This window comes from Pristiophorus japonicus, chromosome 19, assembly GCF_044704955.1.
Source record: "Pristiophorus japonicus isolate sPriJap1 chromosome 19, sPriJap1.hap1, whole genome shotgun sequence".
Classification (NCBI taxonomy): Eukaryota; Metazoa; Chordata; class Chondrichthyes; family Pristiophoridae; genus Pristiophorus; species Pristiophorus japonicus.
Genome location: NC_091995.1, coordinates 88,777,144 through 88,802,224, shown reverse-complemented (window position 1 = coordinate 88,802,224; position 25,081 = coordinate 88,777,144). Strand labels below are relative to the sequence as shown.

At 45.3% G+C, this 25,081-nt stretch overlaps 1 protein-coding gene across 2 annotated transcripts in view; it reads right to left on the bottom strand.

Moving 5' to 3' along the window:
* Window positions 1-25,081, bottom strand: part of pold1 (polymerase (DNA directed), delta 1, catalytic subunit) — a 142,597-nt gene that overhangs the window by 64,609 nt on the left and 52,907 nt on the right. For both annotated transcript variants that reach the window (XM_070861771.1, XM_070861772.1), the window contains exons 13-17: window positions 23,888-24,079; window positions 16,840-16,928; window positions 10,206-10,322; window positions 8,565-8,678; window positions 7,646-7,793 (exon numbers count right to left, since the gene is read on the bottom strand). In XM_070861771.1, the coding sequence (XP_070717872.1) occupies window positions 7,646-7,793; window positions 8,565-8,678; window positions 10,206-10,322; window positions 16,840-16,928; window positions 23,888-24,079 (660 nt within the window). The remainder of the gene's footprint in view (window positions 1-7,645; window positions 7,794-8,564; window positions 8,679-10,205; window positions 10,323-16,839; window positions 16,929-23,887; window positions 24,080-25,081) is intronic.

The window sequence follows — 25,081 nt, the reverse complement described above, 5'->3', positions numbered from 1 at the left end:
AGATGCAGGAAGAATGTTCCCAATGTTGGGGAAGTCCAGAACCAGGGGTCACAGCCTAAGGATAAGGGGTAAGCCATTTAGGACCGAGATGAGAAGAAACTTCTTCACCCAGAGAGTGGTGAACCTGTGGAATTCTCTACCACAGAAAGTTGTTGAGGCCAATTCACTACATATATTCAAGAAGGAGTTAGATGTAGTCCTTACTACTAGGGGGATCAAGAGATATGGCGAGAAAGCAGGAAAGGGGTACTGAAGTTGCATGTTCAGCCATGAACTCATTGAATGGCGGTGCAGGCTCGAAGGGCCGAATGGCCTACTCCTGTACCTATTTTCTATGTTTCTATGTTTAAGCAGAACTTTCTCTTAGGAGACAAAATGGTTTGGGCAGAATGCACTAACCGGGCACATTATATATGGTCTACGGAAGGAGTAGTCTTGATAAGGAGACCCTTATTGACTATGATTTATTCTCTGTATTATTCTGCCTACTTTTTGTGTGCTGTGATCTGCACCGCAGTCAGGAACTGGCCCAGGTCTCTTTTGAGACATACAGCAAACCCGCACTCACTGTACAAGCCAGAAGCTTGTTCCACAGGTCTAATAACCTCTTGACATCTAACCCAATTCTACTCTCGTGCAACTAAAACACATGTCCCCTGATCCTTCCTAATCGATCTAAATGAAATAATCAATCTATATGAACACTATTTAGTTCCTTCGTTATGTTAAATCACCGCTATCAGATTCACCCCTGGATTCATTGATTCTCTAACTTAAGTAGATCCAGCTTTTTAAGTCTATCTGGGTGGCTACGGTGTTTTAAGTTGGGACTCATTCTTGTGGCCCTCCTCCGAACTTTTACCAAAGCCTCCATCATCCACCCTGAAAAATTGGACACAGTATTCTAAGCGAGGCCTAACCAAAGTCTTATACAAGGTCAAAAAATATATCCTTTGTTTTATACTGAACCATCCTGCGTATCATTGGATATATTCAAGAGGGAGTTAGATATGGCCCTTACGGCTAAAGGGATCAAGGGGTATGGAGAGAAAGCAGGAAAGGGTTACTGAAGGAATGATCAGCCATGATCTTATTGAATGGTGGTGCAGGCTCGAAGGGCCGAATGGCCTACTCCTGCACCTATTTTCTATGTTTCTATCCCTTCACAGCACCGGTCATGAACTTAAAGGGTATTCTATATGATCGCTTTCAATCCAGACAGACTTAAGTTCTGTACCCAGTAGGGTAAGTATATTCAACATTGGTCCTGCGCAAGTGCATAGCACTATATTTATCCAAGTTAAATGCCAAACGTTGTCCAACCCCTCACCACATTAAGATCTGCTTGGAAATAGCTTATTCTCATTTACAGTCCTAACACTTGCACAGCTCTTCGTATCATCCACAAACTTGCAGACCCTTTCCCAAACACCTATGCGCAGGTCATTAATGAAGATAATAAGAAAGAACAGCCCCAACATCAATCCCTGCAGGAAACCACTGGTAAGTGGTCTCTCAGCACATTCACAACCATCAATAATCAGTTTCTGCCTGTGGAAATACAGCCAGTTCTTAAACTATTGTAACAATTTACCACCAATTCCACAGATTTTATCTTGTATAGTAATCTATTTGTAAGATACCTTATCAAAAGATTTCTGAGAATCTAAGTCAACCTTCATACACCAACCCAGTAATTTCTCCTAAAAAATTGCTAAGACATGATCTTCTCTCCTAGAAGCTGGGTTGAGTGTCTCTGATAACTCCTTCTCTGCCCTGTTGATCAGAGAACATCTCTCATGATCCCTTCTAGAATCTGTCTCTTGACAGAAGTCAAGCTAATGGGACGATATAAAAGCAAAACACTGCTGATGGCTGGAAATCTGAAATAAAAACAGAAAATGCTGGGAATACTCCTCAGCAGGTCAAGGCAGCCGCGGAGAGAGAGAGAGAGAGAGAGAGAGAGACAGAGTTAACGTTTCAGGTCGATGTTCTGAGGAAAGGTCATCGACCCCAAACAGTAACTCTGCGTCTCTCTTCACAGATGCTGCCTGACCGAATGGGACTATAGTTCCCTGGATGTGACTTCCTAAAAATCAGTACTGCATGAGCACCCCTCCAATCCAATGGAATGTAATATATGGGCAAGAGGCTCACAAAGATCGAGACCCGTTTCTTCAAGCATCCCCGAGTGGATGCCATGCAGGCCATCAGACCGATTTGAGGTTCAGAATTCCTGAGTTATTGTGACATTTACAATTATCCTGTCGCCAGTGCAGCTCATTGTTAATTGAGCATCGTCTAACTTTATGCCAAGTAATCTTTGAAGACTTCTACCTTATTCTGGGAGTCCATTTGAATTCAAAATGAACAATCCCAACCTGAATAACATTGCTGAGTTAGCAAAATAGCTTTGATTAAAATTAGATACGAGGACAAGTACATGCTGGAAGAAGGAGACACACACTCCTAGGCACACCCACCCCATCCCTCAATTCTGCTCCTGCAGACCGTCCAATAGCCAGTTTTGCAGAGGCCTGGGAGCAGATCACCTGCCCCAGATGACAGATAGCCTATGGAGACCAAGATGGGTGTAAGGGAACTCAATTTAAAACTCAACAACAAAAAAAAGAATCCACAGCATCCTTGATTGTTATTATTGAAGGAGAAGGGAATAGAACGGCATTCTGACAAAGTCAGATAAAGAAAGACAGGAGGAGGCTCGAGTGGAGCATAAACGCCAGCATGGACTGTTTGGGTCGAATGGCCTGTTTCTGTGCTGTATATTCCATGTAATAACAAATAATTAATGGGGAACCATTGCAGGAAACATTATTTTCAATCTCCGCCCCCAAATATTAGAAGTTTATATTAGGAGTAACGTATCATTTGATCTCCTTCCTGCAGCTCACTGGGACCGAAGTCAGTGGGCGGAAGTGGTAGGTCCACTGGCAAAAGGTTTTACCAGGATCCCACCCTTTCTGGACCTGAAGCGACAAGCACTAGAAAAGCTAGAAGTGGCCATGCAGCAAAAGCAAGATTCTCCTTTCGAAACAGAAAAAAAAAATAATTTCAAGAATTAGCTAAGAAAAAATCCGGATCTGCCCAGTTCCTTTTAATAAACGTAAACAGTATCCTTTCGACAAGACCCTGATCATCTTCATTGGCTAAAGTTCCACCCATTGGTCACTGGTTAAAATGTCCACTGTTCTACGAATCAGATTGCTCAAATCGGATTCGGTACTTGACTAAAAGAATGGTATCAAACCGTTGTACTTCATCCAACATGGCCAATCAATAATCACTTAAGAGTTAAATTCTAATTAATTGTGACATTCAAGTGTTGTAATGTTATTTTGACAGTTTCAAGCCCACAGATCTATTATTACAAGAATCTTATATCACATGACTGCGGTTTATTTTACTATGTTGCACTAATCTAATACAGAAGCGGGGAACACCGGTCCTGTAAATGTGCTAGCATTCCACATTCATTCCATTCACACCTTTGGTTGGTCGGCTTAATTGTATTGCATGGTGCCTTTATTTTCCTATATCTATATAAAGAAAAATTGCACTGCGTTTCACAATCTTATTTTGATGAAAACAGAGGCAATTGTGCTCAAGTCACGGTTAGCTATAGATCAAGATCAATTATTTTTCAGCTAAGAGCCAAACGTTGCAAAGCTACACTCGCTTATCAGAATGTCCAGTGAGATGTTCAAAAAATAATCTCTTGCACAATTTGCAATCATCTGATGACAATGCTTCCTTTCCCCCCCCCTTTTCAGGACCCTACACAATACAGCATTCTCCAGCCGTGTGGGTACCTGGACCTGTAAGCTCTGCCACTGCTCTGTAACTGGACACCAGATGGTCCAAGAGGACCAAACCCCACCTACAGGAGGCAACAGCAATGGAAAGCTACATTAAGATGGGGGGAAATTTGCGAAAATACTCTTTGTATAATATAAAATATAGAGCCGCCTCTGCCCCAATTATAAAACACCGCCTATCATCATAGGCGGTCCCTCGAAACGAGGATGACTTGCTTCCACGCCAAAAAAGGACGAGTTCACAGATATTTCAATGAAGGACCTAATATTCCAAGTCCTGAAAATCCTGCAAATTTTATTTGAACCTGCAATAAACGAGCTGTCCGAGCCATGCTGCAGTATTAAAAAATCTTTAAACCGGAATTTAATTTGGGTTTAAATATCATGTCTTTGTTCTCAATATTAAGAACATTGAATTCACTTACAGTGTGTTTCAAATCTTTTCAGTTATTCTATACAGACTTGGTGGGAAGCGCTGAGTTCAAACAAGCTATCTTGAATTTCCAAAATTAGAAAATTTCACAGAAGAGAAAAGGTATCTACCCGTATAAAGCATGGTGTATCAAAACACTGCCCACTACAGTTCTGAACCACATCATAGTATGATACATCATAGGAAGCCATTCAGTCCATCATGGCTGGGTTGGCTCTTTGGAAGAGTTATCCAATTAGTCTCATCCCTTGCTCTTTTCCCATAGCCCTGCAAAATTTCCCTTCAAGTATTTTACAGTGGAAACAGTTTCTCCCCATCAAAACCCCTCATAATTTTGATAACCTTTATTGAGTCATAGAAACATAGAAAATAGGTGCAGGAGTAGGCCATTCGGCCCTTCGAGCCTGCACCACCATTCAATATGATCATGCAACTTCAGCACCCCATGCCTGCTTTCTCTCCATATCCCCTGATCGCTTTAGCCGCAAGGGCCACATCTAACTCCCTTTTGAAGATATCTAACGAACTGGCCTCAACAACTTTCTGTGGTAGAGAATTACACAGGTTCACAATTCTCTGAGTGAAGAAGTTTCTCCTCATCTCAGTCCTAAATGGCTTACCCCTTATCCTTAATCTCCCCTTAAACTTTTCTGCTCCAAGGAGAATAACCCCAGCACCCTTGCCACCGACTTCATCCCTCTCCCTGGCAACTGTCTGAGGTTGAACCAGACTATATTTGATCAACAAGGCCGCCTACTTCCATCTCCATAACATCGCCTGACTCCATCCATGCCTCTGCTCATCTGCCGCTGAAACCCTCATCCATGCTTTTGCTATCTCTAAACTTGACTACTCTAACACTCTCCTGGCTGGTCTCCCATTTCCCACCCGACAAATTTAAAAATCTAAAACTCTGCTGTCCATATTCTAACTCCCCAAGTCCTGTTCACCCATTGGCCTACATTGGGTCCCAGTCCAGCAACACCTACATTTTAAAATTCTGATCCTTGTTTTCAAATCCCTCCATGGCCTTGCCCCCCTCCCCATCTCTGTAACCTCCTCCAGCCCTACAAGCCTCCAAGACCTCTGTGCTCTTCCAATTCTGGCTTCTTGCGCATCTCCGATTTTCGTCACTCTATTGGGGGCCATGCCTTCAGCTGTCTAGGCCCTAAGCTCTGGAATTCCCTCCCCAAATCACCTCACCTCTCTCCTCCTTTAAGGCGCCCCTTAAAACCTACCTTTTTGACCAAGCACCTGTCCTAATATCTCATGTGGCTCAGTCTCAGATTTTGTTTAGATTACATTCCTGTGAAGTGCCTTAGGACGCTATATGAATGCAGGTTGTTGTTGTTGTTGCCTTCAGGTTAAGGACGGGACAAAGATATGAACTAATTCCAGCACATCCTATACTTCTGAGGTACTACGAAGAATCCCAGAGACACTCCTTGAACAAAGCAGAGGAGGGTGAGCAAAAATGCTGCTGACAAGCTGATTTACAATATCTTATCCTATTCAACACAACTTCCTGCACAGCTTAACCACAGCCTCTCCTCTGAAAACTTAACAAGAATCATCACAACACTTCTGTCTTCTGACTACACACATCTTGGGTGGATGCGGGTATGTGCGTGTATAGTACATAAACGTATATACAGATACGTAACACACACACTTATTATAGCCATTTAAAAATTCAGTATAATCTCTTTTTGGTGAGAAGCTGTTCCTTAAGACATTTCAACATTTTAATATGGTTCCCACTGTTGCTATTGTATCAATAAAGTAGACATTTCCCTTTTTGGGCTTTTAGTTTTTACTCATCTGTAATGAAGTAAAATTCCTGGAATGAAAAGTTCTATGGCGTTATTTTGGTGCTCTTTCACAATTATGTAGAATACCAAAGCATTATATTCCCACGGTTGCTGCTCTCCTCCTGCCCGATGTGTCACATTTCTCACGTCAAGAGAACAGACTGAAAAATATGTCTTCACAGTTCTGCCAATAGCTGATTGAGACAAGGTGAGTAAGACTGTCCCTTAGATTTTTCTCCCCCGTCCTAGCAGCTCCATCCCTCCCGAACACTTCAGCACGACTGAGATTAAGAACCAATTGCCATGGGATAAATTCTGGCTCAAAAACGCATGCCACTCCGCAGCGCAGTCCATTAAACATTACGGGTGTAGACATGAAACATTACCAGCACTTCATTGTTCGTTTTTACTTGTTCTTGTGTTGGCAGCGATGTTGGTAAGGCACCAATTTTTGCCCATCCCTAGCTGCTATGAGGAGGTGATGGCGATGGTGGTGGGCCATCTTCTTGAAGCAACTTCGTTACAATTGAGCGGCATTAAGGGTCAACCATGTGCGGGGCTGGAGTCTCGTGTTGGCAAGACTGGGTAGGGCTGGCAAGTCCATTCCCTGAAGGGCACTAGACCATCAGTTGTGTTTTGATGCCAATCCAGCAGTTTCTCTGGTGCTTGCCCACAAATTACCAGGCTTAATCGAATTCAATTTCACAACTTGCCAGGCGGAATTTGAACAGCTCAGTGGGTAGCACCCTCGCCTCTGAGTCAGAAGGTCCCATTCCAGAGACTCGGACAAAAACTTCTAGGCTGACACTCCCAGTAGCACTGCACTGTCGGAGGTGCCGTCTATCTGATGAGACGTTAAACCGAGGCCCCGTCTGCTCTCTCAGGTAGATGTAAAAGCTCCCATGGTCACTATTTCGAAGATGGACAGGGGAGTTCTCCCCGGAGACCTGGCCAATATTTATCCCTCAATCAACATCACTAAAACAGATGATCTGGTCATTATCACATTGCTGTTTGTGGGAGCTTGCTGTGCACAAATTGGCTGCCGCGTTTCCCCCATTACAACAGTGACAAAATTTTAAAAGTACTTCATTAGCTGTAAAGGCGCCATATAAATGCAAGTCTTTCTTTCCATAATCGTACGATCGCCACTTATGAGAGTTTGAACCCATTGAGTCCAGTGCTTGCTGGCACCTGAATTAACTTACACCGATGGGATCATGAAAACACTTTCCGCCCAAAAAAACTCAAACACAGTCCTTTCTAGATCAAACAGCTTGGTGAAAATAGGATATACGACACAGAAACAGGTCATTCGGCCCAACCAGTCCATGCCGGCGTTTACGCTCCACTCGAGCCTCCTCCCGTCTTTCCTCATCTAAATCTATCAGCAAAATCCTCTATTCCCTTCCCCCTCATATGCTTGTCTAGCCTCCCCTCATCTGCCGTGCTTATGTTGAGGCAGCAAGGGAAACTTGAAACTACCCATCTGTAGGTTTGTATTTGGGAAGTTATGAAGGACGGTGGGAGGAGGGAGAGGGAGAACACAAAACGCCAAAACTCACCTGTGATATTTCCAGGCAAGGCAGCTTGCCCACCTGTGCTCCGGTGAAGCCATACACCGAATTTGCGCTCACTTTCAGGGCAAGTTGTCGGCCATCGAGAACCTTTTGTTTGAATGGGTCCGTCTCTTTCTTTAGTTCTTCCTTTGCCCTTGGGAATTAGGAGGGGTGAAATGACAATTAGAAGCACGTAACTTTATTTTTCTGGGATTGGCTGCCGCGAAAGACATAGCACACTGCCCTTCCAACTCTGGTCCCTGGTTTGAATCTAGTCCAGGTCAGCAAGCTGAAAATTTCACCTATGTGAATTCAACCCACACCGTAAGTCTCCAACACACGCCATCTATAAACGTGCAAATTGGTAATCACATTCAAAGAGCCAACAAAATGGCTGGCATGGAAAATCAAAATGCCAAACTTGGTGCAAGAGAGCCATTCTCCTGATTATGATTACATCACATTACAGAAGAATAGGTGGTGATTTACTCCACACATGCCACATACTGGTCCTGACCCGAGAGAACTCGAGGCTCATAACTTCTGCATTTTTTCCCCCTCCTTCCTCTTCAGAAGGCACTGAGGCTTGCTATGGCACAGTGGTTTAAGCATCACCTTTCCAGTACCTTGCCCAAATGGTCATTCTTCATGTGTGAGCCAAGACTTGGTTCATAGGACAACCTCTCGTCCCAGGAATCAATCGACCCTTTCATGCAGTCCATTCCAGATCATAGTAACTCACGGTATTAAAAAAAAATTCTCCTTAACTCACCTCTGGCTCTTTTGCCAATTACCTTGGTTAACGAAGATTTGACCAAGCTGATCGGAGGGTAGATTTGACCGAATTTCTACCAGCCCCGATTCCAAGACAGGTCTGATGATTTCAGCTGCTCAATTTCACAAATCCTACCCCCACTGTACTCACTTTTTCCTTGCAGTCAGTAGGTTTTCCAGGATTTCTGGAAGTAGACCCTTTCTCACCGATGCCTTGACAAACTGGTCGCCTGTTGGAGTCTTAATGAATTTATCTGAAGAAAAACTTGAAGGGAGAAAAAGGTGGAAGAGGAGAGAAAAACCCCAGAATAAATAGAAGTCTTTCATTAAAGAAAAATTAGTCTCAATTTTATCACTAAGTTATTACTCCAGTATCACCAAGTACCACTAACTTGCGACAACCTGGTCCACTCCGCAGTCACCCCCAGCACCGCCTCCCCTTCCCATGACACTTTCCCGTGCAAGCACAGGAGATACAACCTCCTCCCTTCCCACTGTCCAGGCAAAACAGCGATTGACTTGTACTTCTTTCAATTTAGTATTTGCTGCTCACGATGTGGTCTCCTCTACATTGGGGAGACCAAACACTGATTCGGTGACCGCTTTGCAGAACACCTCTGTTCAGTCCATAAGCGCGACCTCCGAGCTTCCGGTCGCCTGTCACTTTAATTCCCCGCTCCACTCCCACTCTGACTGCAACAGTGCAAGAGGCCGAGGACGGTGCAATGAAGCTCAACGTAAGCTCGAGGAACAGCACCTCATCTTTCGATTAGGCACTTTACAGCCTTCTGGGCTCAACAATGAGTTCAACAATTACAAACCACAACCTCTGCCCCTATTTTTTTTCTTTTTTTCTGTTTTATTTTTCTCTCTTTCTCATGGTAGTTGTTGATGATTCGACCATCTCCATTTATACCCTATCTAGACTCATCTTTTGTTTCTTAATTTGTCCCATTACCATCCCCTTTTGTCTCTTAATCCCTTTGCCTTCCACCCTATCACAGACCTTACCTTGTTTTCTTCCCTTCCCCCTTTCCCTGCCCTGACACTTGCTTAAAAACCTGCTCCATCTCTAACTTTTTCCAGTTCTGACAAAGGTCATTGACCTGAAACGTTAACTGTTTCCCTCTCCACAGATGCTGCCTGACCCACTGAGATTTCCAGCATTTTCTGTTTGTAATTTCAGATTCCAGCATCCGCAGTATTTTGATTTTTTGTCACTAAGTTATTAGTCCAGTTGTGTTTTGAGAACAGGCAGGAGTCTGAAGCCTCTACAGTGCTTATGTCTTCAAAAATGGGAGGTTTAGCATGGTGAATTCACTGCGTAGCTCTCCAATGGCTCAATGGAAATATACACTGCTTGCCGTGCTGCTGAAACATGCTGACCAGTTTCGCTCTCGTCGTCGCCTAGTTAGCCATGTTTAGACAGGACAGCATAAAGGGCACTACAACTGGCTACTGCAACTCTGGATTAAGGAATGAAAGAAAAACAACCAGGTTCCCATGTCAGTGCTCGATGCTGGAATTTCTGTGTTTTATGGACATCAGACGAAGCCAGGATCAGACTTGTCAGCGATGCCCCGTGTAGCCAAAGAGTCAATCGGCGTCAAGGATTATGCATGAAGGCTCCGGAGTCAACGTCTTCACAAGCGATGGGGGAAAAACAGCAACAGCCACATAACTCGATTCAGGTTAGCAGACCAGACAGATGTGCCTAGACCAGCTAAGGTTGCAACTCAGCCAAATGAGGAAACATGCAACATAACAGCTTTGAAACAGCTGCACAACTCACTTGTATTTCTCCACAGCACCTGGCTTCAGTAGACTGGTGTAGCAGAGGTTATGTGCCATCATTATGGACGGATACAGGGAGGAAAAATCCAGGGTCGCAATGGGAACATCGTAATACCTGTAGGAGCAGAAAGGCGAAATGATGCTTTGTCAAGTGCAGAATATAGTGAAGCCATTAAAAACAGACTTGGATAAGATGGAAGGAGAATGAGTGAGAGCAGCCCAGTTCAACATACTCTCCAATAGGAGGCAAAGTGATGTGTATGAGAGACAGAGAGAAAGAATATATGAACACACGTTTATTTTTTTTTAAAGAAATATAAACGCTTACATTAGATGTTGCTTTGAATCGCATCCTGTGGCCTTATGAAAGCCAGACACATGAAGAATAAAGGTAGACAGCAACTCACTTGACATCCCCATGTCATACTGACTTAACATGGCTTCTCAAAATGGCTCAGCTGGTTAAGGCCAAAAAGTACCTGAGCCACACAGACCAGGAAAGGTTTCCAGTCCCATCTTGGTCTGACCACAGCTGGAGTGAAGGACGGGTGTACAACTGGCCTCAATATCCCTGGGTGAGGGAGGAGAAAAGTCAGCCAGGGTCCCTGTTATGCAGAGATCCTAGCTGGAAGTGCTCGTGCATGAGTTTTAAGTGAGAACATGATACGTTTCGGGCTGCATTTAAGGGGATGGTAGGGTAAATACACGAGGAAGAAAGGAATAGAAGGATAATGCCGATAGGGATAAGGCTCATGTGGAGCATAAAGACTGGATCAGACGAGCTTGGCCAAATGGCCTGTGTGTGCTGTACGTTCTATGTAATGCATTCGAATAACAAGCCAGTAGTCAATATTTAAGCTCACACGAGGATTGGCCATTCAGCCGAGATATTAAAGTGCGGAATAAGAGTCTGTGAAGCAGTTTCGTTCCCACCCTACCCCCTGCCGTCCCCGCCCCACCCCCTCCCGCCCCACACCCGCTTTCCCAGAGTACAGAGTGCAGCAGCAAAGAGTGGCATTCGTGAGTTTGGTAAGTGGATTCGTTTTAAGGGTTATTCTCTTTAAACCATTTGGAGGCTGGAGTAAATTGTTAGTGGCAATTGCCAGTAGCATCTAAGTAAGTAGCAGTTTAATTTAAAGGGGAAAAGTTAAATAGTTGGGAATCTTTCAGGTTTAGGCAGAGGAAAAACAAGGTAACTCTCCAGTAGGAGGCAATTAGCAGCTATTTAAAACCAGTTCCATAAACAACTGACCAATAGTGAGTCATTTGACCTAGATACAGTTTAAAAAGAGGCAGCTCGTGCAGAGCAAAGAGTGCAGCAGCAAAGAGTGGCATTCGTGAGTTTGGTAAGTGGGTGAGTTTGGGCAAGTGCTGTTTTGTCTTGTTTTTCCTACCAGTGCTGACACTAGAGCAGCTGATAAGGAGTGCGAGAGTAGGAGGGCCCAGAGACCAGCCCAACTAGCTGCAGACAAAGATAGAGGGGTGCGAAATCGAGGTGACGTCACAGCCAAGCTGGTAAGTGGTTGGCTGTTCGACTGGTAACTATAACTCTCTTTTAGACTGACTTTTAGATTGGTTTAATTGGCAGCGAACTACTAAGTAGCTGTTTGGTGTTTAAGTAAATTTTAGTAAGTAAATTAATTTAAGGGTTAAGTCATGGCAGGAGAGCTCGGACCCGTGTCATGCTCCTCCTGTGCTACGTGGGAAGTCAGGGACACTGGACTACTATGTGTGCGGGAAGTTTATTACAGACCGCATGATGGCACTGGAGCTGCGGACGGACTCACTCTGGAGCATGCGCGATGCTGAGAATATTGTGGATAGCACATTTAGTGAGTTGGTCACACCACAGGTAAGGGTTCGGACAGAAAGTGAATGGGTGACCAAGAGACAAGGCAACAGCAGGAAGGTACCGTTTTGGATACTGTTGGGGGAGATGACTTACCAGAGGAAGGCACCAGCAGCCAGGTTCATGGCACCATGGGTGGCTCTGCTGCACAGAAGGGCGGGAAAAAGAGTGGGAGAGCTATAGTGATAGGGAACTCTACTGTAAGGGGGATAGATAAGAGTTTCTGTAGCCGCAACCGAGACTGCAGGATGGTATGTTGCCTCCCTGGTGTAAGGGTCAAGGATGTCTCAGAGCGGCTGCAGAGCATTCTGGAGAGGGAGTGTGAACAGCCAGTTGTCGTGGTACATGTAGGTACCAATGATATAGGTAAGAAGCGGAAAGAGGTCCTACAAGCTGAATTTAGGGAGCTAGGAGTTAAATTAAAAAGTAGGAACTCAAAAAGGTAGTAATCCCTGGATTGCTACCAGTGCCATGTGCTAATCAGAGTAGAGGGAGCAGGATAGTTAGAATAAATACGTGGCTTGAGCAGTGGTGCAAGAGGGAGGGATTCACATTCCTGGGACATTGGAACCAGTTCTGGGGGAAGTGAGACCTGTACAAAAGGGACGGTCTGCACTTGGGCAGGACTGGAACTGATGTCCTGGGGGGGGAACATTTGCTAATGCAGTTCGGGAGTGTTTAAACTAATATGGCAGGGGATGGGAACCTATGCAGCGAGACAGGGCGAAGTAATATGGAGTCAGAAACAGATGGTAGAAAGGTAAAAAGCAATAGTGGAAGGCCGTATAAACAAAGGCAAGAAACAAAAAGGGCCACACTACATCATAATTCTAAAAGGACAAAGGGTGTTAAAAAAACAAGCCTGAAGGCTTTGTGTCTTAATGCAAGGAGTATCTGTAATAAGGTGAATGAATTAACTGTGCAAATAGATGTTAACAGATATGATGTGATTGGGATTACAGAGCCTTGGCTCCAGGATGATCAGGGTTGGGAACTCAACATCCATGGGTATTCAACAGTCAGGAAGGATAGAATAAAAGGAAAAGGAGGTGGGGTAGCATTGCTGGTTAAAGAGGAGATTAATGCAATAGTTAGGAAGGACATTAGCTTGGATGATGTGGAATCTATATGGGTAGAGCTGCAGAACACCAAAGGGCAAAAAACGTTAGTGTGAGTTGTGTACAGACCTCCAAACAATAGTAGTGATGTTGGGGAGGGCATCAAACAGGAAATTAGGGGTGCATGCAATAAATGTTCAACAGTTATCATGGGTGACTTTAATATGCATATAGATTGGGCTAACCAAACTGGAAGCAATACGGTGGAGGAGGATTTCCTGGAGTGCATAAGGGATGGTTTTCTCGACCAATATGTCGAGGAACCAACTAGGGGGGAGGCCATCTTAGACTGGGTGCTGTGTAATGAGAGGATTAATTAGCAATCTCATTGTGCGAGGCCCCTTGGGGAAGAGTGACCATAATATGGTGGAATTCTACATTAGGATGGAGAATGAAACAGTTAATTCAGAGACCTTGGTCCAGTACTTAAAGAAGGGTAACTTTGAAGGTATGAGGCATGAATTGGCTAGGATAGATTGGCGAATGATACTTAAGGGGTTGACAGTGGATGGGCAATGGCAGACATTTAGAGACCGCGTGGATGAACTTCAACAATTGTACATCCCTGACTGGCGTAAAAATAAAAAAGGGAAGGTGGCTCAACCGTGGCTATCAAGGGAAATCAGGGATAGCATTAAAGCCAAGGAAGTGGCATACAAATTGGCCAGAAATAGCAGCGAACCCGGGGACTGGGAGAAATTTAGAACTCAGCAGAGGACAAAGGGTTTGATTCGGACAGGGAAAAGAGTACGAGAGGAAGTTTGTAGGGAACATTAAAATGTACTGCAAAAGCTTCGATAGATATGTAAAGAGAAAAAGGTTAGTAAAGACAAACGTAGGTCCCCTGCAGTCAGAATCAGGGGAAGTCATAACAGGGAAGAAAGAAATGGCAGACCAATTGAACAAGTACTTTGGTTCGGTATTCACTAAGGAGGACACAAACAACCTTCCAAATATAAAAGGGGTCAGAGGGTCTAGTAAGAAGGAAGAACTAAGGGAAATCCTTATTAGTCGGGAAATTTTGTTGGGGAAATTGATGGGATTGAAGACCGATAAATCCCCAGGGCCTGATGGTCTGCATCCCAGAGTACTTAAGGAGGTGGCCTTGGAAATAGCAGATGCATTGACAGTCATTTTCCAATATTCCATAGACTCTGGATCAGTTCCTATGGAGTGGAGCGTAGCTAATGTAACCTCACTTTTTAAAAAAGGAGGGAGAGAAAACAGGGAATCATAGACCGGTCAGCCTGACATCGGTAATGGGTAAAATTATGGAATCAATTATTAAGGATGTCATAGCAGCGCATTTGGAAAGAGGTGACATGATAGGTCCAAGTCAGCATGGATTTGTGAAAGGGAAATCATGCTTGACAAATCTTCTGGAATTTTTTGAGGATGTTTCCAGTAGAGTGGACAAGGGAGAACCAGTTGATGTGGTGTATTTGGACTTTCAGAAGGCTTTCGACAAGGTCCCACACAAGAGATTAATGTGCAAAGTTGAAGCACATGGGATTGGGGGTAGTGTGCTGACGTGGATTGAGAACTGGTTGGCAGACAGGAAGCAAAGAGTAGGAGTAAATGGGTACTTTTCAGAATGGCAGGCAGTGACTAGTGGGGTACCGCAAGGTTCTGTGCTGGGGCCCCAGCTGTTTACATTGTACATTAATGATTTAGACGAGGGGATTAAATGTAGTATCTCCAAATTTGCGGATGACACTAAGTTGGGTGGCAGTGTGAGCTGCGAGGAGGATGCTTATGAGGCTGCAGAGTGACTTGGATAGGTTAGGTGAGTGGGCAAATGCATGGCAGATGAAGTATAATGTGGATAAATGTGAGGTTATCCACTTTGGTGGTTAAAAGCAGAGAGACAGACTATTATCTGAATGGTGACAGATTCGGAAAAGAGGAGGTGCAACGAGACCTGGGTGTCATGGTACATCAGTCATTGAAGGGTGGCATGCAGGTACAGCAGGTGGTTAAGAAAGCAAATGGCATGTTGGCCTTCATAGCGAGGGGATTTGAGTACAGGAGCAGGAAGGTGTTACTACAGTTGTACAGGGCCTTGGTGAGGCCACACCTGGAGTATTGTGTACAGTTTTGGTCTCCTAACTTGAGGAAGGACATTCTTGCTATTGAGGGAGTGCAGCGAAGGTTCACCAGACTGATTCCCGGGATGGCGGGACTGACAGATCAAGAAAGACTGGATCAACTGGGCTTGTATGCACTGGAGTTCAGAAGAATGAGAGGGTATCTCATAGAAACGTTTAAAATTCTGATGGGTTTAGACAGGTTAGATGCAGGAAGAATGTTCCCAATGTTGGGGGAAGTCCAGAACCAGGGGTCACAGTCTAAGGATAAGGGGTAAGCCATTTAGGACCGAGATGAGGAGAAACTTCTTCACCCAGAGAGTGGTGAACCTGTGGAATTCTCTACCACAGAAAGTAGTTGAGGCCAATTCACTAAATATATTCAAAAGGGAGTTAGATGTAGTCCTTACTACTAGGGGGATCAAGGGGTATGGCGAGAAAGCAGGAATGGGATACTGAAGTTGCATGTTCAGCCATGAACTCATTGAATGGCGGCGCAGGCTCGAAGGGCCGAATGGCCTACTCCTGCACTTATTTTCTGTTTCTAGGAGGGAAAAAAGATTCAGAAGAATGCAGGAAATAGCAGGGGTAGGCCATATGGCCCATCCAGCTTGCACCGCCGTTCAATAAGATCATGGCTGATCATCTACCTCAATTCCACTTTCGCGCCCGATCCACTTATCCCTTGATTCTCTTCATATCCAAAAATCTATCGATATCCGTCTTGAATATATTCAACGACTGAGCATCCACATCCAGAGTCACAACCCTCTGAGTGAAGAAATTCCTCCTCATCTCCGTCCTAAATGGCCGAGCCCAGCAGGGATTGGAATGCTTTAATCGTGCATGGTAAGCAAGAGGCATGCATGGCTTTAACATTCAGTGGGAAGAACACAGAAGTTGGGGAATGGTACAGGGGGGTGCAAGAGTAAGTGGGGGAAAAAAATCAATTCTGTTTATCAGTTGACACATCTAAGTTTCAGAGCTGCATTTAGGGCCTCCCTCAAATAAAATGGGCCCCACCACAAATTTATATTAATGCAGTAGCCTTTAATTGCCAATCGAGGCAAAGAGCATCATCAATATTCATTCGTGGTGGGAAAGCTCTTGCGTTTTGCACTTAATTCTTCATAGTATTGTTCTCTTTTTACATAGAATGTACAGAGCAATAAAAAAGGTTACAGGATGGCATTTATATAGGAAATGTATTTGCCTAGTCACATCATTTACTTAGAATTCTTAGCCCGAGGGGAAAACAACATTCTCTCACCACAACAAAGATTAAAGAGTGAGTGAGTGCTCTGTGCAGACAAACAATAAACAAAGAGCCATTAATAACAAGTTGTAGAAATTAAATGGCGGGAAGAGTAATGTAATTAAAAGATTCGAGAGCAGTGATGAGGTGGTGCTAAGCATAGGTTTTAAAAGGTTGATGGTTGCAAGTGGAAAGAAAGACGAAAGGTGGAACAGTGCTGAGGTCTGAGGGAAGAATGAGAGCAGCAAGCTGCTTAATGGGCCTTCATTTTATTTTCAGCTCAACGACAGAGCGCGCCGGTAGTTGAGCAACCCCGGTCGTACCCTTTAACTGGCTCGATGACAGTGGCGCCAGTGTAGTCCTCTCCACCCTCTGATTTCACCACAGGCATCACCAGGTCGTGCTTCATTGCCTAGCAACACAAAGAGGATTAATGCAGCATCTCATTCTGCGACATCAACTCAGGAGATGCTTTGCAATGTTTTTAACGTTTTCAAACAACAATTACTTTTTTCTTTGATGTAACAAAATTCATCACGGGGTGAGCTCACGGGAGCGTACATTTGCATCTCCACAACCTTGCACCCAACATATAAAGCCTTGAATTTATAACTATTTCTTATACTGCTATTTGCAGCCTGGTTTTCTTAGCATTACCACAACAAACAGCTTGCATCGGTGCAGCACCTTTAACATAGTTAAAGCTCTTCACAGGAGTGTTATCAAACAAAATTTGATACAGAGTTACGGCTTGATCAATGAGGTAGGGCTTAAGGAGTGTCTTAAAGGAGGAGAAAAAGATAGGGAGAAGAGAGGGGCTTAGGGAGGGAATTCCAGCGTTTCGGGCCGAGGCAGCTGGCTGCACAGCCACCAATGATGGAGCCATTAAAATCAGTGATACGCAATAGGACAGAATTGGAGGAATGCAGAGATCTCGGAGGTTTGTGGGGCTGGAGGAGGTTACAGAGATAGGGAGGGGCAAGGCCATGGAGGGATTTGAAAACAAGGATGAGAATTTTAAAATCGAAGCGCTGCCAGACTGGATGACAACGTAGGGGTGATGGGAGAACGGCTGACTGGATGCAACTTAGGATATGGGCAGCAGCATTTTGGATGAGCTCAAGTTTTGTAGGTCGGAAGATGGGAGGCCAGCCAGGAGAACATTCCAAATAGTCACATCCAGAGGTTAACAGTGGCACGGATGAAGGTTTCAGCAGCAGATGAGGTAAGACAGAGGCGGAGTCGGGCAATGTTACAGACATGGAAGTAGGCGGGCTAGGCGATAGTGCCGGTGTGTGGTTGGAAGATCGCCTCGGGTCAAATGGAGTTTGTGGCAGGGACGAAGACAATCGTCCCAATATTTAGTTGGAAAAAATTTCTGCTCATCCAGTACTGGATGTCGGACAAGCAGTGTGACAAATCAGAGACTGTGGAGGGGTCGAGAATGTCGCCGTCCACATGGAACCGCATGTGTTTTTGGATGATGTTGCCAAGGGGCAGCATGCCGATGTCAAATAGGAGGGGGGGCCAAGGGACTCCAGCAGGTAACGGTGCGGGATTGGGAAAAGAGAAGAGAAGCCATTGCAGGTGATTTTCTAGTTCAGACTGGAGAGTTAAAAATGGACCCAGGTGAGTGCAGTCCCACCCAGCTGGATTTCGGAGGAGGCATTGGATGGTGTGGTTAACCGTGTCAAAGGTTGCAGACAGGTCGAGAACAATGTTCACCGGAATTTTGTTTTGGGACACGCGGCCCATTCAAAAGTCCGCTGTTTTTTCAACTTGAAAACCGGCTCACTGGCTTTGCAGGACCCCTGGAGCGCTGTACAGCTTATGGGCAACATTGGTTGAGAAGGATTGATGAACCTCTATGTTTATGCAAGTCAGGGTTGCTAGTGCTGAGCAATAGAACAGTTCCCCATGTTTGACTCTCTGATTCAGCACCAAGATAATTACCAAGTAAAGCTCCTATAAGAACATATGGCCCAGAAATCCCAGACTACGGAGTGTGTTCAGACCCGGGAAAGCATCGCAAAATGTTTTTGGTGCGTAATGTGCACGCGCCGAAAATCAGCTTTTCCGATCTGTCAAGCAGATCCTCCATATTCCCACAGCCAAGACAATCGCATGGATAGGATTGCGGTATTTGCCCATCACTTGCCCAGCGAATGCCCTGAAACTCTTACGCCTGGTAAAAGAGTGAGAGGGGATCTCATAGAAACATAAAATTCTGACGGGACTGGACAGGTTAGATGCAGGAAGAATGTTCCCAATGTTGGGGAAGTCCAGAACCAGGGGTCACAGTCTAAGGATAAGGGGTAAGCCATTTAGGACCGAGATGAGGAGAAACTTCTTCAGAGAATTGTGAACCTGTGGAATTCTCTACCACAGAAAGTTGTTGAGGCCAGTTCATTAGATATATTCAAAAGGGAGTTAGATGTGGCCCTTACGGCTAAAGAGATCAAGGGGTATGGAGAGAAAGCAGGAATGGGGTAATGAAGTTGCATGATCAGCCATGATCATATTGAATGGCGGTGCAGACTCGAAGAGCCGAATGGCCTACTCCTGCACCTATTTTCTATGTTTCTATGTTATCAGCGTAAGAGTTTTAAAACATACAAAAAAATACAAAAATAAAATTTTAAAAACTCATTTTAACGTTAAAATCCCTGCCCACTAAGGTAAGTTTATTTTAAACCATAATTTAAAAACATAAAAAAACTTTTTTTTTTTTTAAAAACGGCAAAAAAAAAATTTTTTTCCCCCCCCCAAGACATTTATTAACTTTAATTTAAATTAATGTTAAATATGTGATGTTTGTTACAAAACATTTTTATTGGTGTTTTGGTGTTGGCGGGGTGTTTCTCAATCATAATAATGAGAACACCTACTTACGGAGTTCCTATTATGATGAATGAGAAAATATTCTACCTGGATTGGCTGCCCAGTGCCATGTGACTCCAGCTCCAGCATCGGTCCATCTAGACGTGCACGCACCCTGATGCGCAGGGAGAGGAGGCCTCAGGACCAAGATCTCTGGTGGGCGCAGCAGGAAAAGGTAGGTGCGGATCTTTGTAACCATTTTCTGTCAAGCGCCCACGGGAAGCAGAGGACCGGGATTTCAGGGCCATTAACATATGAATTAGGTGTACGCCATAAAGCCCGTCGAGCCTGCTTCGCCATTCAATAAGATCATCGACCTCAACTCCACTTTTCTGCCCGATCTCCATATCCCTTGATTCTCATCTATTCCAAAAATCTATCTATCTATCTCAGCCCTGAATATATTCAGAGACTCAGCAAGTACAGCCCTCTGGGGCAGAGAATTCCAAATATTCACTACCCTCTGAGTGAAGAAATTCCTCCTCATCGCAGTCTTAAATGGCCTGAGACTCTAACCCCTGGTTCTAGACTCTCGAGCCAGGGGGAAACAACCTCTCAGCATCTACCCTGTCAATCCCCCCTCAGAATCTTGTATGTTTCAATGAGATCACCTCTCATTTTTCTGAACTCCAGAGAATATAGGCCCATTCTACACAATCTCTCATCATAAGACAGCCCTCTCATCCCAGGAATCAATCTAGTGAACCTCAGTTGTACTGCCTCAAAGACAAGTATACCTTCCAACAGCATGCCTTAACCGCAAGAGTCTATGGGATGCCCCCAAAAGTACCATCACCATCCTCCGCCTGCTCCACGACGACATGCAGGCTGTGATCCTTACCAATGGATCCATCACAGACCCAATCCACGTCCGGACTGGGATCAAGCAGGGCTGCGTCATCGCCCCAACCCTCTTCTCAATCTTCCTCGCTGCCATGCTCCACCTCACAGTTGACAAGCTCCCCGCTGGAATGGAACTAAACTACAGAACCAGTGGGAACCAGTTCAACCTGCGCCAGCTCCGGGCCAGGTCCAAGACCACTCCAACCTCTGTCGTCGAGCTACAGTATGCGGACGACGCCTGCGGCTGTGCACCCACTGAAGCTGCAATCCAGGACATAGTCAACGTATTTACCGAGGCGTATGAAAACATGGGCCTTACGCGAAACATCAGTCAGACAAAGGTCCTCCACCAGCCTGTCCTCGCCGCACAGCACTGACCCCCCAGATATCAAGATCCACGGCGCGGCCTGGACAACGTGGACCACTTACTTCCCTTATCTCGGGAACCTCCTATCAACAAGAGCAGGCACTGACGACGCAATCCAACACCGCCTCCAGTGTGCCAGTGCAGCCTTCGGCCGCTTGAGGAAAAGTGTGTTTGAAGACCAAGCCCTCAAAACTGTCACCAAGCTCATGGTCTACAGGGTCGTGACAGACGCAGAAACATTAGCGTCCTTGTCCAAGCCAACATCCCCAGCATTGAAGCACTGGCCACACTCGATCAGCTCCACTGGGCGGGCCACATAGTTCGCATGCCAGACACGAGACTCCCAAAGCAAGCGCTCTACTCGGAACTCGTCCACAGCAAAAGAACCAAAGGCGGGCAGAGGAAACATTACAAGGACACACTCAAAGCCTCCCTGATAAAGTGCAACATCCCCACTGACACCTGGGATTCCCTGGCCATAGACCGCCCTAAGTGGAGGAACTGCAGTCGGGAGGGCGCTGAGTACCTCGAGTATCGTCACCGAGAGCATATAGAAATCAAGCGCAGGCAGCGGAAGGAGCGTGCAGCAAACCAGGCTCCCTGTCCACCCTTTCCCTCAACAACTTTCTGTCCCACCTGTGACAGAGACGGTGGTTCTCGTATTGGACTGTACAGCCACCTAAGAACTCATGCTAAGAGTAGTAAGCAAGTCTTCCTCGATTCCGAGGGACTGTCTATGATGATGACTACAGGGTCGTAGTAATACCCGCCCCACTGTATGGCTCAGAGACATGGACCATGTACAGTAGACACCAAGTTGCTGGAGAAATACCACCAACAATGTCTCCGCAAGATCCTACAAATCCCCTGGGAGGACAGACGCACCAACATTAGCGTCCTCGTCCAACATCCCCAGCATTGAAGCACTAACCACACTTGATCAGCTCCGCTGGGCAGGCCACATAGTTCGCATGCCAGACACGAGACTCCCAAAGCAAGCGCTCTACTCGGAACTTGTCCACGGCAAACGAGCCAAAGGTGGGCAGAGGAAATGTTACAAGAACACCCTCAAAGCCTTCCTGATAAAGTGCAACATCCCCACTGACACCTGGGAGTCCCTGGCCAAAAACTGCCCTAAGTGGAGGAAGTGCATCCGGGAGGGCGGTGAACACCTCAAGTATCGTTGCCGAGAGCATGCAGAAATCAAGCGCAGGCAGCGGAAGGAGCGTGCGGCAAACCAGGCTCCCCACCCACCCTTCCCTTCAACCACTGTCTGTCCCACCTGTGACAGGGACTGTGGTTCTCGTATTGGATTGTACAGCCACCTAAGAACTCATGCTAAGAGTGGCAGCAAGTCTTCCTCAATTCTGAGGGAGTGCCGATGATGATGATGATGCCTTAACCATCTACCTCGGAGAAGCACACCCTACTGCACCAAGTGCATCCAAGAGAACACTTGCAGCCTCCAAGAACACAAGAGAACACAAGGCAGATGTGACATTCAGAAAATCAGTCAGGGCTAGATTTAAACCCAGATGCCAGAGATGAAAGGACTATCGCAAATTCACTGCATCGACCAGTCCCTCGCACAGGTCACATTTTAAAAAAGGAGGGAGAGAGAAAACAGGGAATTATAGACCGGTCAGCCTGACCTCAGTAGTGGGTAAAATGATGGAATCAATTTTTAAGGATGTCATAGCAGTGCATCTGGAAAATGGTGACATGATAGGTCCAAGTCAGCATGGATTTGTGAAAGGGAAATCATGCTTGACAAATCTTCTGGAATTTTTTGAGGATGTTTCCAGTAAAGTGGACAAAGGAGAACCAGTTGATGTGGTATATTTGGACTTTCAGAAGGCTTTCGACAAGGTCCCACACAAGAGATTAATGTGCAAAGTTAAAGCACATGGGATTGGGGGTAGTGTGCTGACGTGGATTGAGAACTGGTTGTCAGACAGGAAGCAAAGAGTAGGAGTAAACGGGTACTTTTCAGAATGCAAGGCAGTGACTAGTGGGGTGCCGCAAGGTTCTGTGCTGGGGCCCCAGCTGTTTACATTGTACATTAATGATTTAGACGAGGGGATTAAATGCAGTATCTCCAAATTTGCGGATGACACTAAGTTGGGTGGCAGTGTGAGCTGCGAGGAGGATGCTATTAGGCTGCAGATTGACTTGGATAGGTTAGGTGAGTGGGCAAATGCATGGCAGATGAAGTATAATGTGGATAAATGTGAGGTTATCCACTTTGGTGGTAAAAACAGAGAGACAGACTATTATCTGAATGGTGACAGATTAGGAAAAGGGAAGGTGCAACGAGACCTGGGTGTCATGGTACATCAGTCATTGAAGGTTAGCATGCAGGTACAGCAGGCGGTTAAGAAAGCAAATGGCATGTTGGCCTTCATAGCGAGGGGATTTGAATACAGGGGCAGGGAGGTGTTGCTACAGTTGTACAGGGCCTTGGTGAGGCCACACCTGGAGTATTGTGTACAGTTTTGGTCTCCTAACTTGAGGAAGGACATTCTTGCTATTGAGGGAGTGCAGCGTAGATTCACCAGACTGATTCCTGGGATGGCGGGACTGACCTATCAAGAAAGACTGGATCAACTGGGCTTGTATTCACTGGAGTTCAGAAGAATGAGAGGGGACCTCATAGAAACGTTTAAAATTCTGACGGGTTTAGACAGGTTAGATGCAGGAAGAATGTTCCCAATGTTGGGGAAGTCCAGAACCAGGGGTCACAGTCTGAGGATAAGGGGTAAGCCATTTAGGACCGAGATGAGGAGAAACTTCTTCACCCAGAGAGTGGTGAACCTGTGGAATTCTCTACCACAGAAAGTAGTTGAGGCCAATTCACTAAATATATTCAAAAGGGAGTTAGATGAAGTCCTTACTACTCGGGGGATCAAGGGTTATGGCGAGAAAGCAGGAAGGGGGTACTGAAGTTTCATGTTCAGCCATGAACTCAATGAATGGCGGTGCAGGCTAGAAGGGCTGAATGGCCTGCTCCTGCACCTATTTTCTATGTTTCTATATTTATTTGTTAACCATGCCTACAATTAGAATACTCTACCAGTTTCACCTTGTGCCAAAATATTTCTTGCCAAGGTTAAACCACCCCCCCACCCAATATACAAACAGATCATTCACTATTGTTCAATTAGTGCCGGGAACGAGACATTGGAGAAGTTTTCTGTGCAATGTGGAAGTTATGTGACGTGTCACTGAACGGACCGTAGTGAATTCGTGACTTAATTAAGAAATGTAACTCTGATTCTTACCTGTCGGAGCAACTGAGAGACCACTTTGATCTGCTGTCCCCGTGATAGGAGGTAGGGGAGGGGGACCCCCGTCACTCTCGCCATTTCCATGTAATTAATGACGCACATCAACTTCTCCAACAGCCGCAAGGGCAGGTAGGCGTCCTTCAGGCAGTAGACAGCCAATCGCCTCCGTGTTTGCTCGTTGCCATTCTAAAACAAACAGGACGGCGGTGAGGAGATGGGAAAGGAGCATAGCGGGAGGGAGCAAAAGATGCAGGGAACAGAAGAGGTGACAAAAGAAGAGAACAGCTGATACCCGCAGCGCATCGATCAGAAAACGACCCACGTTTTGCAAAATTCACATTTTAAACGTTTTAAAGTTAGTCAAAAAAAACTTCAAATACGAAAGGTTAAACTAGAATTAAAAATAAATACGACCAATTTTGACATCTAGCTCAATTTAAAACTAAGCTGACCTCTCCACCGTGAGAAATCAGCTTTTAATCAATAAACTAGTTATTTTAGAAAGGTGCACTATATGTGCACGTGTTATGCAGAACTCAATTGCTTCGCATTTACTGTAATGGCTTCTCTCTAGAGTTTAGCAATAAAAAGCAAGATGTTCGGTCACATGTGGTTTGGGTGCAAGTAACCATGTGAATGGGAGTAGGGTGCCACAAACGTTTTTCTTCATGTGAAATATCTATGGGTCGCAGAACACAATAAGCTCGGAGTTACTGGTTCAAATCCAGCTCGCAAAAAGCTTACTAAGTCTCCTACCTCTTACTAGTTCTTCAGTTATCATTCTAATTCCGAGCAAACTGGACCGCACAGCAAAGATAATTGCTCTCAAAAGTAATAAGCCTATTGGGACAAATGCTGGAATCTTGTTCAGAGATTACTTGAATTGAAATCGAACACCGGCCCGTTCTGAGACCAAGTTAGAGGAACCATTTAGCAAGGTTTTTCATCCTCTCTCAGTCCCCAATTATAAAAAAATTCAATTCCAGGAACTACAGGTACAACATCTCAAATCCGGCAACCTCGGGACCGAGACCGTGCTGGATTTTGGATTTTTCCGGATTTCGGACAAGAAAGTCCGAGACAGACAAAGTACTAATGGTGGCTCGAGGGTTATTCGGCAAGGCTCGGACCGATCGCACACATAGCAGTGAAGCAGATAACTAGTCCGGCCCGCCGGTTTATGGACAA